Here is a 19,225-nt window from a genome sequence, read left to right as displayed (position 1 = left end):
AAAGTAGATTTTTAAAGTAAAATTTTACTAGCAATAAAAAAGAATGGTTCATAATGACAAAAGTTTCATTTCATGCAGAATTTATTGTGAACAAGTGTAGTTTATTACAAGAATACAGAACTGGCTTGACAATTGAAAATTAATCGGCGTAGTTCACCACATTAAAAGAATTACGAAGTGTTTTAAGTTCATTGTATACAGAAAAGCATTTTATAAAGTGTAATATATATTTATGATTTTTTACAAAAGAACCCTAAGCAAATTGGAAATACAGGGGAAGCTCCTTAATCTCGTAAGTGTCTAAAAAAATCCTACAGCAAAAATTACTTAATGGTAAACTATTGAAAATTTGTACTCTGCGATCAGGAAAAGAATGCCCACTATCACCACTTCCAGTCAGTGTTGTACTAGAGGTCTTAGGAAGTACAAAAAGGCTAGAAAAATAGATAATAAAAGTCAGAAAGATTGAAAAGAAAGAAATAAAACTGTATTATTCACAGATGATCTGATTATACACATAGAAAATCTGAAGGAATCAACAGATAAACTTGTTATATTAATAAGTGAATTTAATAAGGTCACTGGTACAAGGTCATTATACAAAAATTAGTCATATATGTACCAAAAACAAATAATTAAATTATGAAATTTTAACTGATGTTATTTTGGTACTACTGATACGACTTAAAGTAGCACTAAAAAACATTAAATACTTAGGAATAAATCTAATACAAGATGTGTAAGACCTCTACATGGAACAGTCAAAACAATATTAAGGATCATTAAAGATACAAATAAATAGATATTTAATGTTCTTGGACTAGAATATTCAATACTCTAAAACTGTGATTTCTCCAGACATTAATCTATAGATTCAATGCAGTCCCAATCAAAATCCCAGCAAAATGTTTACAGAAATTGAAAAGATGATTCTAAGAGTTACACTAAAATGCAAAAGGCTAGAAATAGTCAGGATAGTCTTATAGAATAACACTGCAGGATATCAAGACTTTTTATAAAGCTACAGTAATTAAGGCAGTATGGGATGTACACAGGAATAGACAAACAGACCACTGGAGCAAAATAGGGAATATAGAAATATCTCAACATATAAGAACACTGGGTTTAAGATAAAGATAGCACTTAAGAGCAGTGGATAAAAGATGTTTTTTTCAATATATGGTGCTGGATATCCATACAAGAAAAAAATTAATTTTGACCTCTACCTTACACTGCATAGACAAAAATCAATTCCCATTGATCTGTAGATCTACCTGTAAAAGGTTAAAATAATTAAAAGCTTCCAGAAGACAGGAGAATATCTTCATGACCTTGAAGTAGGGAAAGATTTAAGACAGGAAAAACACTATCCAGAAAGTAAAAAATTGATAAATTAAGAAGTCTTATATATCAGAAGACATCATTAAGAGAGTAAAAAGGCAATAACTAATGGCAGAGGATATCCTCTTTTGTGAGGATATCCTGGTGGGCAATAAATATCTGAAAAGATGCTTGTATGGCTGTTAGCATAACTGATGCCATCTTGGGCCCTTACAGTTTCTCCTGTCTTTCGCTGATCCTACCAAGCACGGTACTATGCAGTGAATCACTTCTCTGTCATCAAGAGCTTTGTAGTTAATAGATATTGTTTAATGATCATTAGGACCAGGTAGCCTCTATGCTCTGTTAGTCCCCAAACAATGATGAAAACCTTCCCTTAAGTATTCCCAGTACCCATGAGACTAGTTACCTATTCATATCTCTTAACTTGAGAATGCACATCCTGTTTCCAAGCACCTACCCCCATACCCTAGGTTAACTATAAAATTGTCCCTGTGGCCCCTCTGTGGCTTGGAGTGCAGTTGAGAATGTTTCCTGATCATTATTTGCCCGATCTAGATCCCACCCTATGAGTTAGTTACCCTGTAATAAACTGATCCATTAATTATATGGAGCTGCCTGTCTGATTTTTCAGTCTCAAGATGCCTTCTCAGTTTGTTGGGTACTTTTGGTTCCCTCCATCCTCCAACAATGCTCAACCTATTAGTCTTCAGATAAATACAAATTAAAGTCCCAGTGAGACTACTTTATACCTGCAAAAATGGCTAAAATTTAAAAGATCAACAATACAAAATGCTAGTAAAAATGTTGACCAAGTAGAACTCTTTATTGCTGGTGTGACTGTAAATTGGTTAAACAGCTTTAGAAAGCTGTCTGGCAGCATCTACTAAACTTCTAGACATGTATTGAACAGTGCACAATCTGTCACGTATCTGTTGGAAATTCTACTACATCTAGGAATGCATGTTCTCCCAAAAGACAACTGCAAGAATGTTCATGGCAACATGCTTCTTACATAGTCAAAAACTAGAAACTACTCAAAATCAACAATAGAAGAATAGATAAATAGTATAATCACATAGTGGGATACTATACAGCAGTGAAAATGAACAGACTACAGTTATATGCAAAGGCATGGATGGGTCTCATAAACATACTGTTGAGCAAAAGAAGCCAGACACAAAAAAATAAATTCTATTCATTCCTTTTTTGTTCAAAAAACAGGCAGAACTCATCCATGTTGTTAGCAGTCAAGGATAGTGATAATCTTTGAGGAGGAAGAGGGAGAAATAGTGATTGGGAGGTGACACAAGGGGATGCTGGTTATGGTCCATTTCTTGACCTAGGTGCTAGTGATACGGATTTCTAAAAAGAAATAGAGGGTCCTAAATAATAGAACTGCTTTTCAAGTCTTCATGAATGATTATGTCTACAGCTAGGTCTCTTTATCAGTTTGTGGTATTAGAAAAATACAGCCTGTAACTTCCTGAAGCACGGAAGTACTAGGTTTTCAGAATACTTCCAAGGTATCTCTGGTTAAGTATTAATGTCACTGATTTGTGCACGGAAAATGGTTAACATGTTAAATTTCATGTTAGGTATATTTTACCACAATAAAAAAAGTCACACAAAATAAAGACATGGGATTAGAGGTTAGGAGGTTATTAATATGAAATCTCTTTAGTCTAATATTTCTAAATAAACTAAAGGAAAGAAATGCTCTGAAAGCTGCCTGTTTTCTTGTACTTAGTAATCTTTAAAAACAAGGTCTCTTGTCTGTTTTTCATTTTCCCAGCATCATATCCTGTAACTTTATGAGCTAATCTTTTTTTTTAATTATCAACATGTAGTGTTAATAAAATATTTAAACGCACTTGACACTTGAATGAATTGTTTTCATACCAAAGATCATTTGGTTTTGATTTTTAATCCTTTCACCATCTCTGGCAGTCTAAATATTAGTGTACTCTATTCTCTGTTATCATTTCAGCAATCCAATGAGTTGACAGTTTGATTTGTCATTCTCATAAAGTTGACACTAATACATTAATCTTGGGACTTCCCTGGTGGCGCAGTGGTTAAGAATCCGCCTGCCAGTGCAGGAGACACGGGTTCGATCCCTGGTCCGGGAAGATCCCACATGCCGCAGAGCAACTTAAGCCCGTGAGCCACCACTACTGAAGCCTGTGCGTCTAGAGTCCATGCTCTGCAACAAGAGAAGCCACTGCAATGAGAATCCCGCACACAGCAACGAAGACCCACCGCAGCCATAAATAAATTAATTTAAAAAAATACATTAATCTTGCAATCTTTATTTCAAGTCGTGTATAAGGCAAGGGAAATCATGTTTAACAGAAGCCTTTTTAATAATTCTATGTAACGTTTTCATTTTCTAAGCTTGTTCCTCAGCAAAAGGCTGCAGTATCACCGAAGGAGGCTTATTTAAAAAAAAAAAAAAAAATACAGATTAGTGGATGAGTTAGCTGTCTTCACCATCTAGGCCTTTTCTTCTCAACCCCTAAAGAACTGAGTTGAAACTTAGTTTCGTGTTTGAAATATATGTCTTACCACTCCACCAATATGTTTGAGTCTTAGAAAATTACTATGATATTATGATATTCATGTTCTTATATTCCCTTTCTCTCCATTTCTTTTTTCTTCTCCTCTCCCCACCCCTCCTCGCCCACCCAAATTATTCTCTTTCTCCCTTCCATGTCCCTAAAGCTATCCTGGCCTTTTAGTTGTACCTCAAGCTGTACAGGACAGTAGTTTACCAAGAGTAGCCCGCTGCTATCGACACAATCGCCTGCCTGTTGTATGTTGGAAGAACTCAAGAAGCAGTACCCTGCTTCTCCGATCTGGAGGATTCCATGGGAAGGGAGTAGTTGGCCTTTTTAAATCTCAGAACTCCCCTCAGGCAGGTAAGCAGCTCTCTTACAGCAGTATTCTGATCCTTCCACTTCAGAGTATTCCAAAAAATGAAGGAAGTAAAATCTGGGAATGCCAGTTGTGCCCTTTCATCAAGCCTCTCACACATAGCCTTTTCCACTGTGCTATATACATGTACAGCTTAAGAACTAGACTTGACAATGTGGGGCTCCACCTTGAATTTGCCATCTTGCTTAATATGTCTGTTTATATTTGGATTTTAATAGAAATTAACATAATGAAGTCTTTGGTTCTAGGCTGTTTTCACAAACCAGAGTATCCACAGATGGAAACAGATTACATATACTAATCATTTTCTTTTCTTTTGGGAAGCATTCAAACATATTTAACAGCTGCAGAAGCAAATAGGGATTCTGTCCCATGTGGTATAAGATATCCTATCTCATTCCTACAAGTCACACACACACACACACACACACACACAAATAAGAGGGCAAACTAATGACCGAAATGCTTCTTTAGGAGCTCTCAAGCAGAGAGGTTTTCAGGAAGCCAGAGGCTGGCCAACTTAAGAAAAAAGATATACTAAGTGCACTGCCCCTTTTTCTGAGGATATTTTTGAGCACCATGTCTGAGGTCTGAAGTCAGTCAGGAGCTATATTTTGCTAACCTTTCTCATAACTTCTAGCTTAAAGTAGTTGCTCAATAAAATTAAATAAGGACCGCTAAGATATCATATACAGTTTAGGGATGGCTGCTGCATTCTTTCCTCTTTGGAAATGAACTCATTCAAGTTCAGTGGTTCAGTAGGTAGAACCATGTGCTTTTTGATATCTCTTCTTTATTCTCATCTATTCCTTCCTAAAAGTTAAAAGTTGGCCAGTACGTCTTTGATCATTCAGTTGACTGAGAGCATGACACACACCACGCTATATTATTATTGTTGTTGTTGTTATTGTTATTATTTCACCTGGCATTTTTGTGTAATTGAAGGCAGTTGGCTTTTAACTTTTTCTGCCCAGAGGAATCCTCCCAAGCCACATAATGGGTATAATAGAACACAGCATATGTAGGCTACATAAAGTGAGAGAATCATTTCAGCATTAATGCATTAATGAGCATATCACTAAGCATTAATGAGCATATCACTGAACTTTTAGTTAGAAAAATTGAAATTGTTTTATTCCACTGGTTTCTTATTTTTCAATATAAATTTACTATATTTCACATTTTTGAGCTCACATTTGCTAACCTTTTAATATCTTTGAAATTGGAATGCAACTTACAATTCATGTGATCAGAAATAATTGTGCCATGGTTTAAATGGCAGAGTTTTTTATTCTTAGTATATAAAATTGTGGTGCATCTTATAATTGATGACATTTTAGAGTTTATAAAATATGATGGCACCTTAAAGTTGATAAAATACAATATAGTAATGCTAATTATTTATTTCCTATTCACCTTGTAAGAAAATTTGTTAATATCTATTGTCCTTCCAGTGAATCCCTCCCGATGCCACTTTAAAGTGCCTGGGCCAATTTCAGTGATTCTGTTTTACTCCACACAAGCCAGGCTCAGAGTCCCTCCAACCCAGAATTGCTCTGACAGCTGTTTCCATCTGTGCATACTTTTTGATCCTCTTTCAGAAGGACCAGGGAATTGAGCAGCAGCTGCTCTTGTCTTCTCATCTTCCTCCTCTCTTCCCACAACAACCCTCTACAAGTTCCTGTCCCCTATGCCTATGTGACAGAATTGGAATAAAATTACTGGTGCTGGGATAGTCTCACCTCTGCCCATTCTGGGATGCTGAGGGAAACTGCTCCCTCCTCTGCTCCCAAACAGTGGCATGGACAGAGTGGTTGGGGGAGATCATCAAGGACATGTTGTCTTTTATGAATCTTTATTTTGAGTTGATTGGTTGATGAGAAACTGCACCTGTGCTTGGAAGGACGGCTGTATGCTGGTTTTCCAGACCTGGGCTCTTTCTGGGAGGAGGATGAGGCAATCAAGCAGTAGGTGTGGTGAAACCAATATCATAGGAGGATTAGCCATTTAATAGTTTGGAGCTTTAAGCGGGGCTGGTTTCTATATTTGGGTGCGGTAACCTGAAGACCATATATAGAAAGAATAAGCGTATGTATATAGAGAGAGCCAGTTTTATTAACATAGCTACAGTTTGTTTTATTTAATATCTTTTCCTTTTATAGCTCCTACCTCCTCTTTAGAATCTTCCAGTAGCATAGAACAGGAAAAGTACCTGCAAGCCTTACTGAGTGCAGTTTCTGTCCATCAGAAACTCAGTGGCAATAACACCCTTACTGTCAGGCCAGCACTTGCTCTGTCTCCAGGTAAGATTTAATAATATTTTTCTTCTTGACAACTGTGAAAGGTCATATTCATTCCTAGGGTTAGTCTCTTTAGTTATTTGCATTGTTCCTTCAACATGACCCCTTAATGTTTTACCTTGTGGGGCTATAACTTTAGATTATTTTATTTAGAAATCAGGGTACCACTATTAATTTCTAGTAAATAGTAACCAAATTTAGAGACTTAACAATTTCCTTTTTAAAAGAGTAATAGGAGAGGTGGTGGGAAACATAAAGTCATGTGGGTTTTTTTTTTTTCCTGGAATCTGTTTTACATAGACTTTAAAATATTACAGAGTTGAATGTGTAAGTTGAACATCTGTTTATTAAATGTATATTTATTAAAATCATCATGTATAACTTTGAAATTCCTGAAATTTCTGCAGCCTTTTATGATTTGCAGTACAGTTTGTTTTCACTAGATTTGGATGAAGCCATTAAGACTTGTACTAATATTCTGTTTCAGTTATCATGTGATGGAACCCCAAAGGGTTCATGTAGAGGTAACCCTAATGTGTTAGACACAGGAGCATGTGACTTGAGAAGTTGGTCTCCTTGGCTTAATCAGCTATTTGAATAGCTCAACATAAGCAGAAAGTGGCTTTTCTTGTAAAGTAACACCATGCATGCCTTGTTTCATTTATCATTAAATTCTCTGATTGCACTTGCCAAACCTAACTCTCTATAATCTTGCAGATGTGTGTATCTCTGAGGAAATAGTAACAGTGCCTTGTTATCTCTATTAAAGCTTTGGGTACTTAAAAAGTACAATGTTTGGCAGCAATTAGACATGCTACATATGAAGATAACTTTTTGTCATTTGAGTAATGTTAACCCGAACGACATGGTTTTTGTTCTTCTTTTTGGCTGACTTTAGGGACTGAAAGGAGGACTTCAAGAATGTCCACTGTGCTTAAGCAGGTAGTGCCAGGACATTTGGATGTAAACCCATCCAATAGCTTTGCTCGAGGAGGTTAGTAAGATTGATTTTGTAACTGAGCACTGATACAACCTTAAAAGCAGAAAACTTTTTTCTAGATAGTGATACTTCAAATCAACTAATTATGGTTAAATTTGTTTTTAATTACCCTTTTCTAAATGAATGATCAAATTTATTGCTAGCATGGTGACAGATGAGTTTAGCCTCGTGGGACAAGAGGTATAATAATTGCTAAAATCTTAACATACTGATGAGTTTGGAAGCACTGGTAGGGGAGGGGAACATATCTAAATGGTGACTCAGCTCTGGCAGCATTCCATGATGCTTCAAGTTTGCAGTGTAGAAAGACTGAGCACAGAAGCATAAGCGGTTAGGGAGACATGATCCCAGACTCAAAGGCTGTGCTTCCAATGCCTGTTATTTTTACTTCTGTTCTCTGAAGTGCTAGTTTGAGGAGTAAGAGACAGTGGTTCAGAATCACCATAAAGACTCTATTTTACAAAATTCACTTTTTTTCCTTTTGAAAACCAAGATTACTATGCACATCTCCTGGCAGCCATATTGATTCTTTAGGTACTTTTTTTCCTACCTCATCAGAACTTTCTGTGATGGCAGAATTTCCTAAGAGCTTTCACCCTTCTTCAGGTATCTTCCTAATCAGGCCTTAAGGTCATTGTATTAGTTTGCTAGGGCTACTGTAACAAAGTGCCACAAACTGCGTGGCTTAAACAACCATTTGTCTCACAGTTCTGGAGGCTAGAAGTCCAAAACGAAGGTGTTGTCAGGGTTGGCTCCCTCGGGGGGCCGTGAGGAATAATCTGTTCCATGCCTTTCCCCTAGCTTCTTGTGGTTTGCTGGCAATTTTTGGCATTCCTTAGCTTGTAGAAGCATCAGCCATATCTCTGCCTTCATCTTTACGTGACATTTTCCCTGTGCATCTGTCTCCACATTTCCCCTTTTATAAGGACACCAATCATACTGAATTAAGGGTCCACCCCACTCCAGTGTGACCTCATCTTAACTAATTACGTCTGCAATGACCCTATTTCCAAGTGAGGTCACATTTTCTGAGGTACTGGGGGTTAGGACTACATCATAAGAAATTTGACAGGGGGTAAGGACACAGTTAAACCCATAACGGTCATATGTAACTTTTTCCGGAACTTTTAAAATACTATTGTTTTAAAGTTTAAGATACAAACTTCATTCTTTTCATCATTTCTTTCTTGGTGAATTTGAACTAAAAGATAGTACAGTGACTTTCTCCTAAGTTTCCTGGTATTTTTGTTGCCAAGAGCTCGTGTCAGAATTTGGTTCGAAGTTGCAGTTCTCCTTATTGCTTTATTTGCCATCTGAAAGCTTATATTAGCAGGCACGTCAGAAACTTTTCCCTTTAACTTTCAGTAGGATGCAACTTCTGGCATATGTCTGGTTAGTTGAAGCCTTCCCATCCCCACCCTGCTCTTGAGTTTTGCCTTTGTAAACTTCATCAACAACATGTTATGTATTCTTCCATTGGGCCAGGTGACCTGTAATATAAATTTTAGGTACAAAACTGTCTCTCCTTCTGTGTTGGTACCTAAGGCACAAGGATAGTCACCAATCTGTTTCAACTACATTATCTTTGCTTTTTTTATATTGGCCTCAGACTCGTGGCTTTTTTATACAAGGGAATCCCCACTAGTGGTTACATTCTAGTCATGAGTCCATTCTTTGCTATTCTCAAAGGTACCTGGAAGGCTGTATTTACATCTTAGGATTAAAATCTCCTATTTAATCTGTTTATGACCCTTTCTATGCATAATGAGGCCATAATTATTATTTCTGACCCCCTTCCCAAATATTTTCTTCTGAAAATTCCTGTAAACTTAGTGTGTTTCCTTATGACAGTTTTTTGCTCCTAACCAGGTCCCCTTCATTCTGGTATCTTAAGCTAGGATCCAGAAACGCAAATCTTATTATTTTACTCCATCTCTTAATTCTTCACTCCCAAAGCCTCCAAATCTCCTAAGGTCCCAGTGATTAACTGGAAGATGAGATGCGGCTGTTTCCTGGCACCTTCAACTTCCTCTGTGATCCCTGGAGCTGCTTTCCTTTGTCTCTTCTGATAGCATCATCCCTCTCGCATAGAGCAGCAGGAATGGACTAGGGCAAGCAAGTTTGGGAAATCTCAGAAGATTCCCTATTAACATGAACATGGCAGGTAGACATACACTCAGATTGGCCAGGGCAAGACTATATGTAGACACTTGCATGCCCTGACATTAGTTCATTTCCTTGTTCCCACCCTTGAGTACAGAGTCTCTTCATTCTTCCAGAGAGCTAGGTTCCACTTCTCTAGCAGTTCCTCATTTACCCTGTGTGGGAAGAGCCTCCTATCTCGAAATCTCCCTCCTAACCTTCTCCTTTTTCCTCTTCTGTGTATTTTCACTGTTTTTCCATTCCTTTCATTGTCATAGAATCTTAGTTCCAGGTTTCCTTCTTATGTTATTTCCACTGTGTGCCTTTCCCACTCTAATGAGCCAGGGTTTAGACTGACCTTCACCTTCTCCTTCACCCTTTTTCAGTCAGGGTGGTCACTTAGCGTTCAGCATGCACGTTGAAGAGTTCCTAAGCCAGGGGAAGCAACCTTTTTGACGCAAAAACTAGTTAAGAAAAAATGAAGATGTGAATAGATCACATTGCTTTTCATTTAAAATTACAATAGCTTGTATGCCCCATGGGGAAAATGCAAGTATTTGCAACTTGGATAAATTATCTTGTTGTATAGAAAAATGCCATGAGAAAATCTGCCTCTTAAATATAAAAATGAAATACCTGGGTATATTTGAGAAGTAGCCACATGGAGGCAGCTTTTAAATTTTTCATCCTTTACATTTCCATAGCCCTTTAAGTTCCTCTACAGTGTTATTTTATCCTTGAAGTAACCTCCAGGACAGGTACTTTAGGAGGCTTTGAGAGATGATGTGACTTAGCCAAGATCACTTAGCAGACAAGAGCATAACTGGGCCTAGGATTAGTTCAGTCCATTTCAGTGCAGCATTCACTGAATATAGCTTATACCTCATGCACTGTGCTAGGCATAAGGTCACATCCATAAATTCAATACCCTGTCGTCACGTCCAACCCAAGCATCTCTTTTCCTTCTCTCCTTCGTTTGTTCTGAACAGAGTAGAGAGAACAATACCATTGCTTAGGAAATGCTCATGCTCTGAACAACACTGCGTTCCCATGGGTGGGATGAACTGTATTACTTCTTCCCTGAAACAATCCCCTTAGCCAGACCCTGCTGGACAGATCCAGGGTCACATGGTTCCTTAAGTGACAAGACACTAAGAGTTTGGTTCAGTTACATTCAAATTCAAGCTGCAGTCCTACCACTTAGTGTATGATATTAAGCAATTCAGGAAACCTCGTAATTTTCAGTGTCCTCATCTGTAAAATGGAGATAATAAAAAGTATTCTAGCTTTAGAATAGTTATGGGGAATGAATGAAATAATATATGTAAAGCACTTAACTTAGTAAGTGGCTCGTTATTAATAGGAGCTCAATAAATGTTAGTTCCATTATTATTGTTGAGGTTGTTGTCATTATTGTTGCATAATACTCCACTGAAATGGGAGGAAAGTCTACATTTGTATGTAAATTACCTTAAGCCAGGTTGCTTCTCACTGGCCAAAGGCAAGCAGATAAAGGAGAATGTGTCTTAGGCCTAGACCAGTAACTTTCAAACTTTTTTGATCATGTCTCACAGTAAGAAATACATTTTATATCTATATGTATACATATACATTTTATATCACAAAGGTAGTACTAAGTCACAATGCAAAATGTATATAGACTCTAACGAAAGTTTCATGAAACAATATTCATCTATACCACATGCAGTGCTCATAGTATTTTCCACTCTAATCTGTTCCACTTCTTTAAAAATACTGGTTTGACCTTCTAAAATGATTTCACAAACCGCTAAGGAGGACCCTGCAGTTTGGAAAAACACCACTCCAGGTCGGCGTTACATGCTCAGGACAAGTATTTGACACCTAGGAATCACTCAGGAAGCTAAGCAGACCTCACCACCAATGCAGCAGTGTAAGGCGTTTGGTTAATGTGACTGCCAGATGGAATTACAGTTCTCCAAGCCCTGTGCTGACCCCATATCAGTACAGCCCGTTTTCTCATTGCTGATTTTCTGCTAGGTGATAAACACTTGGCAGTTTTTCATTAATGAGGCTCTGTTTGAGGAAGTGCTTAATTTTTTTTTAATTAATACCCTTTTCATTCTTTCAGGGCAAATAATTGAGTTGAAGGTATAGTAGAGAACCACAGCAGCTCATATGTATCAATTTTCAAAAAGAAAATAATCAACAAATGTTTGCAGTACCTAGATATCAGGCTCTCAGCATGGATATAAGAGTAAATGTGATTAGGTCCCTGCCCTTTGGAGTACACAATCAAGTAGAATAAAATGTGCAAATAATCACAGTGCAATGGGATCAGAGTTCAGATAGAGCCGTCTACAACTCTAGGGACAGTCAAGAATGCTTTTCAGAGGAGTTTACATTGTTCCTGGATCTTAAGGAATAAGAAGTTTGTCAGGTAAAGAAATGGGAGAGGTCATTCTAGGCCAAGGGACTAGCATTAAGAAAATGATATATTTAGGGAACAGTATCTCAGAATCAGGAACCAACCACTCAGGCTTCACTGTAAGCATTTAATGATCCATATTCCAATAGGAAAGCTTAAAACCTTGGCAGAAAGGAGAGTAGTTGGCTCACACACAGGAGGCCCTGTGCCTTTTTCATGCTGTTCCAGGTCTTTGTTCTGTCTTGCAGTAGCATTCTCTGTGTATAATCAGCCAGTGCCTCTGCAACCCTTAGCTTTCTGACTTCCTTTGGCCACTAAAGCCATCAAGGCCCTTCATTTCCTACTTCCAAAGGAGTGAGGCAGAAATGAAAAATCACTTATGATGATTTTTCTTTTATCAAATTATGTCATATTTTATGCAGTTTTGAAATGGATAGCTTAATATTCCTGCCATTAATGTTTTCAATCCTGAATAAGTACAGAATCATTTTCCTTAAGTGATTTGAGCAGTTCCTTTACTCAGGAAAGAATAAACTGTAACTTACTGCTCACCATTTTTGTTATTACCAGGTAAAGTTTGCAATAGTCACGAAGCACTTTCTTTCTGTTGGGAAAAAACAATATTACTCAAATTACAAAAGTATTATCTTTGATACTGCCTATCATTTTGGTGCAAATAAGGATTTTAGGAAAAGTCATTACGTCAGCCATCACAAGCTGTATTTTTAGTGGCATTGGGTATTGTCACAGGGTCATAAATTTTTGCTGCTTGTAACTATCTATCTGCTTATGGAAAATAAATGGAATTTCCAAATGAAAAGAGGAAAAAAAGAAGATAGTGTGGCAATGCTTAATGCTCTACTGCAAAAACATGCCCTTTGTTATTCCAAATGGTTGTTAGAGGTTCATTCCTGATATGATGACCTTGCTCAAAGAACAAACATGTTGTACAACATATCATATTTGCCAATCAGTCAGCCTCCTTAAATACTAGGGCCAGTGTATTCCTAACATTCACCCCTCCCCAAATTCCTTAATTTTATTATAAAAATTTGTTTCTCACCAAATGACAACCTTCAAAAGCTTATTCCATTTGGTATAATTTTTTAGTGGCACTCTTTGCTGCGCTGTCCATTTCATTGTGCTTATAATATTTATAAACAAGTGCTGAAATTTCTTTTAACAGGCACTCAGTTCATCTTTTTGTGTGACTGTGCAGCCTTTTATTTGTTAATCAAATCTTCTGCTTTTAATATATTTATATTTTTCCCCTATCATTAACTTAATATTTAAAATTAACCTGTTCTTTTCTTACTCCATTTGCTCTGATGTTTGCTGCTATATACATTTCATTCCTTCTTCCTTCTTTAATCTTACCTACCAGTGCATGGGTACAGAGATAAATGTTTTACTCAGTCAAATCCCAAATCTTCAGCTAAGGGAAGAGTCCATTATCAAGGTACTGTATTATCTGTCCTGATGTGTCACTCTTTTTAACCATCTTCATATGAAAGCATATGTGTTACAAGTGACTTTTTTCACATTTGTTTGTCAAATTATCTTTATTCTCATCCACATTCTGAATTTCCTCTGTGATTCCATTTACCAAAAAATTAACACTTGCTGTAACATCTAAGAAAACTCATAGGTTATAATAGAAAGTTTCATCCATGTTAAGCAGAAATTTACAATACCTTTTCTTGAGAACTGGTCTCCTGACCCTATAGATGCTTATAAAGAGAAGCAGATGTGACATTATCATGGTGACTTGTAGTCACCTAGAAACATGGCTTGATTTAACATTTGGCAAAGATTAAAGCTTCTCAAAGAGCCTTTCCAAATCTAGAGAATGCACTTTAGGGAAGCAGTGGCAGTGTTATGTACCACTGTGACTCCGTCACCAGCCTGAACACTACAGTCTGGGGGCATTTGTAAGGAGCTCTGTCAAATTTGGGACTTATTATATGCCTTTGTGTTTAGATATTTAATATTTGATAGTCTCACTTGCATATTAGAAATCCTTGATTTTTCTAATTAATATAATTAAGGTCAACTTATGAGATCCTTCCAGTAGCTTAGCTTGACCTTTCCCTTAGAAGACATCTGCTTCTGACTATACCTTTTAAATAAAGCTTCCTAAGATTCAGTGAAATGCACATTACTAAATTTATAACTTCTGTTTTTCCTGGATACTGGGGGAAAAAAGACTAAAATATAACTTTTACTGACTTAAAATTGCATCATTTTGGCATGATACACAAATATTAATTCTCAGATTTTAGTGGGTTTAGTAAAGTTCTAATTTATTTCTTAATGTGGTTTTCTTGTTGAATTGACTGACTAAAGCAGAATAATGTTCCTTCTTTCTTGAAGCCCTGAGAAATTTACTCCACGTTCTCCTTCCTAGGCTTCATTATTGCCTCCTGCCCACGTTTTTTCTTTCCTAGAGCCAGTGCACTCTATTTATGATACCAGTATTTACTTATAAATACTGAATTTACATCAGTATACAAAAATACAATTGACTTGGGTGACTTATTAGGTTCCTCTGAGCCAAATGATTTTTGAAATGCTATATTAATAATGCTTATATGATGCAAAAGTAAATGACAAATGACCAATATGATACATGATTACTTAGATGAATTAATTTGCTGTTACCTCTAAAACTGTACCCACAGAGCATGCATCTTTTTCCCTATTCAGTGGCATTCTCACATCAGATTATCTCACTCAATTGTTTTGACTTTTGTGAAGGTGTTTGGGCAAGTCTTCGCTCTAGCACTCGCCTAATCAGCTCTCCAACATCCTTCATTGATGTTGGCGCCCGGCTGGCAGGCAAGGATCACTCGACGTCCTTCAGTAACAGCACTTACCTGCAAAACCAGCTCTTGAAACGCCAAGCAGCCCTTTATATATTTGGTGAGAAGTCACAGCTAAGGGTAAGATTTCTTTTTCTCACTTAGAAACTTCATGGATACATGAAGGCAGTGTATAAAACTTACTTCATAAACCAGCTTTCCTAGAAATTTTTTTTTTTTTTTGCTGCATGGAGTCTTAACCTGGAGTTAGTAATCAATCTTAAAAAAAAATTAGCTCATGTATATGTATACATGTATGTCTACCTGTACTTATGTAGAGAGAGATACACATGCATATACACAATGCATATTTATTAGGCATGAAAATAAGTGCTTATTCATAATCATTTTAAAAATCAGCATAAACATCACGAATATTAGGGAGTGTACATTAAAAAAATAAGGCTTATTCAGGCTGTGTTTTTCCACTGTCTTAGTTCAGCTTCCATAGGAATCTGTGCCCATGGCAAAACAGATGTTTTTGTTCTTGTAAACCTATTGATAAAGCTACAGGAAGGAAGAGTGGAAAGAAGAGTATGGCACTGCATATGGAGACAAGGGAAGGCCAAGGCTACACTTATTAAGTTACATTCTTTAAGAGTTCTCAAGACTATATAGAGTGACACATGTCCTAAGACATGTCAGAAAATGTAAGATATTAGCTGGTAATCAACTTTATTCTTACTTTTTTTTTTTTTATAAATTTATTTATTTATTTTTGGCTGCGTTGGGTGTTCATTGCTGCGCGGGCTTTCTCTAGTTGAGACGAGCGGGGGCTACTCTTCATTGCGGTGCACAGGCTTCTCAATGCGGTGGCTTCCCTTGTTGCAGAGCACGGGCTCTAGGCGCACGGGCTTCAGTAGTTGTGGCACGTGGGCTCAGTAGTTGTGGCTCACGGGCTGTAGAGCACAGGCTCAGTAGTTGTGGTACACGGGCTTAGTTGCTCTGCGGCACGTGGGATCTTCCCGGAACAGGGCTCGAACCAGTGTCCCCTGCATTGACAGGCGGATTCTTAATCACTGCGCCACCAGCGAAGCCCCTTTATTCTTACTTTTAAATTATTATGTTAAAGAGCTTCACTATGCTCAAGTCCCATAAATTGTAAAGATAGTCTCTATCTCCAAAAGCAACAATAATTCCTTGGGGTTTAATGTTTTTGCAGTTCACACATTACAGAATAAATTTCATTACTATTGACAGGTGTGTGGGAAATAAAAGTATTTGGGGTTTTTTGGGGGGGTTTTGTTTTTGTTTTTTATTTTGACTGTGCTGGGTCTTCATTGCGGTACGCGGGCTCTTCGTTGTGGCACACGGGCTTCTCTAGTTGTGGCGTGCAGGCTCAGTAGTAGCGGTGCGCAGACTTAGTTGCCCTGCAGCATGTGGGCTCTTAGTTCTGCGACCAGGGATCAAACCCGCGTCCCCTGTATTGGAAGACAGATTCTTTTTTTCTCTCTCTTTTTTTCCTCCCTTCCTGCCCAGAGCAGTTGTCTTTTTTTTTTTTAAATGGTAATTATTTATTTATTTATGGCTGTGTTGGGTCTTCGTTTCTGTGCGAGGGCTTTCTCTAGTTGCGGCAAGTGGGTCCACTCTTCATCGCGGTGCGCGGGCCTCTCACTATCGCGGCCTCTCTTGTTGCGGAGCACAGGCTCCAGACGCGCAGGCTCAGTAATTGTGGCTCACGGGCCTAGTTGCTCCGCGGCATGTGGGATCTTCCCAGACCAGGGCTCGAACCCGTGTCCCCTGCATTGGCAGGCGGATTCTCAACCACTGCGCCACCAGGGAAGCCCCTGGAAGACAGATTCTTAACCACTGGACCACCAGGTAAGTCCCTAAAAGTATTTGTTAATTCAGAAATCCCCTCAAAGTTTAGTCCAGTGCCCCAGTGAGCACTGGACAATCTAGACAGACCTTCAGCTGAACTGTAAAATGGAGGCTGTGAGCAGGATCCCACATGCTTGGTCCTCAGGATGCCAGTGACTGAGTCAGCTCTTCAGTGGCAGTCTGGCTTTGCTAGCTCTTCTCCTACTGCCTGGACTACTGCAGTCAGTCACCAAGCTTTAGGGTAGAGGGAATGAAACTGCTGGGTAATGCTCAGTTTTTAAATATGCACATGTGTCTTCTGATACAGCAGATAATTTTATATACAGAAAATAGCTGGGACACTTTTCAACAGTAGTCCAGGGATGCCTGCACAGCCTCCTTGGCACCAGTGTCTTTCCCAGAGCACAGACTTTGCACACTTCAGCACACCTCTTATTTATGATCTGAGTCACTCCCCAAGGTTTGTCTCCTGAATGCTCACCTCTGCTATTCCCTTTGCTCATCAGTCCTCAGATAAGCTGTGTGATCATGCATATATGAGTAAGAAAGACTGACCAATTGGGACCCTTCCTCCTTTCCTCCCTCTCTCCCTCCCTCCTTTCTCTTTCTTTCTTTCATCAATACTATATTTAAAAAACATAATTCCAAACATAATTTCTGGCACAGCAGTTATTAGGATTTTTGTATATTCCTTCACATTTTGCTTTTTATTAATTCAACTGTGTCTGTAGAGTATGGGTGCATATCTGTCTGACGTGTGCCACAGTCTAGCCAGCACAGTGCTGCCTAGTTGCAGCTCCACACCTTTTTATCCCAACAAAGGAAACATAGGAAAGCAAATAAGTGAGAGTGACTCATTCTAAATAATCTGGAATTGCCCTTATTTACCTTTTTTAATTCACATACTTTAATATCTTATACTTAGTAACAAATTCCTCATAATCTTAACAGTGTGTCGAACACTATGGTTGATAACTCCTGCTTTATAAGGTAGGTATACCTAGCTCAAGTATGGTTGGGAAATGGAAAGGAATCTAGTTTTTCTGAAAAGTAAACTATTTTTTGTATAAGTTAAAAAAAAAACTAATATGACACGACACTGTAAGTCAACTATACTCCAATGAAAATTTTAAAAAATAAAGTAGATAACCAACAAGGACCTACTGTATAGCACAGGGAACTATACTCAGGAATATAAATGTTTAAATGTCTTGGTAAATATATCTGGATTGTAATAATATGTTTTGAATTGCATAGAACGTTTAAAATAAAGCAAAAAAAGATTTTAAAAAAAAACTAACAGAAAAGAACTCATGTTCTCATACTGCTAAGTTCTTTACCTCAAGCCATCTTTCCATGTTGTATAATAGATTTCATATTTATTTTAATCACTGCATAACTTTTTTTTTTAAACATTCAGTCCTTTTTTTAATATTTATTTTATTTTTATTTATTTATTTTTATTTTTCGGCTATGTCTGGTCTCCATCGTGGCATGTGGGATCTTCGTTGCAGCATGAGGGATCTTTTTGGCATGGCACGCGGGCTTCTCTCTAGTTGTGACGTGTGGGTTTTCTCTCTCTAGTTGTGGCACGTGGGCTCCAGAGCGCGTGGGCTCTGTAGTTGTGGCACGCGGGCTCCAGAGCATGTGGGCTCTGTAGTTTGTGGCACGCAGGCTCTCTAGTTGAGGTGCACAGGCTCAATAGTTGTGGTGCGCGGCCTTAGTTGCCCCGCAGCATGTGGGATCTTAGTTCCCCTACCAGGGATCAACCCGCGTCCCCTGCATTGGAAGGCAGATTCTTTACCACTGGACCACCAGGGAAGTCCCGTAACTTTCTGTATTGTTGGATGTTTTGGTTTCTTTCTTTATCATCTATATGTAAAATTGCAGTCACATTTTCAAGCATATAGCTTTTTATTTTTATTTTTTATTGAGATACAATCCACTAGAGGATTTTTTCCTACATTTTAGATTATTTCTTTAGGCTAGCTTCCTAAAAGTGGAATTACTAAGACAAAGAAACTTTTTTTTTTTTCTTAATATATATTGGGAATGCTGTTTAAGAAAAAAAACTTGGGGGTTTTTACTTTTTATTTTAAAACTTTAATAGGCCTTTAAAAAATAAAGTAACCAATATAAAACATGAAACAGACCCAATATATAAGTCTTTGGCAGCAATTTTTTTTAATTGTGGTAAAATACAAATAACATAAAATTTACCATCTTAACATGTACAGTTCAGCAGTGCTAAGTACATTCATATTATTGTACAGCCAATCTCCAAAAAGCAGTTTACTCTTAGAAAAGCAGATGATCCAGTAGAGTAATTTGGGCAGAATGTGAAGAAAGTGAAAAGAACATGAGAAAATTAATTCATTCTTTGGCATAAGAAGTTAGAGAACTTTTAAATCTTCTT

The 19,225-nt window shown here is 37.7% G+C and overlaps 1 protein-coding gene across 6 annotated transcripts in view; it reads left to right on the top strand.

Moving 5' to 3' along the window:
* SBF2 (SET binding factor 2) overlaps window positions 1-19,225 on the top strand; it is a 461,885-nt gene that overhangs the window by 402,504 nt on the left and 40,156 nt on the right. For 5 of the 6 annotated variants that reach the window (XM_061201443.1, XM_061201441.1, XM_061201442.1 and 2 more), the window contains exons 27-29: window positions 4,066-4,262; window positions 6,441-6,581; window positions 14,885-15,069. In XM_061201443.1, the coding sequence (XP_061057426.1) occupies window positions 4,066-4,262; window positions 6,441-6,581; window positions 14,885-15,069 (523 nt within the window). Of the gene's footprint in view, window positions 1-4,065; window positions 4,263-6,440; window positions 6,582-7,476; window positions 7,573-14,884; window positions 15,070-19,225 lie in introns of all 6 variants that reach the window. The other variant, XM_061201446.1, reaches the window with a different exon arrangement.

Source organism: Eubalaena glacialis, chromosome 10 (genome assembly GCF_028564815.1).
Source record: "Eubalaena glacialis isolate mEubGla1 chromosome 10, mEubGla1.1.hap2.+ XY, whole genome shotgun sequence".
NCBI classification, from domain to species: Eukaryota; Metazoa; Chordata; class Mammalia; order Artiodactyla; family Balaenidae; genus Eubalaena; species Eubalaena glacialis.
This window is presented reverse-complemented; position numbering and strand designations above follow the sequence as displayed.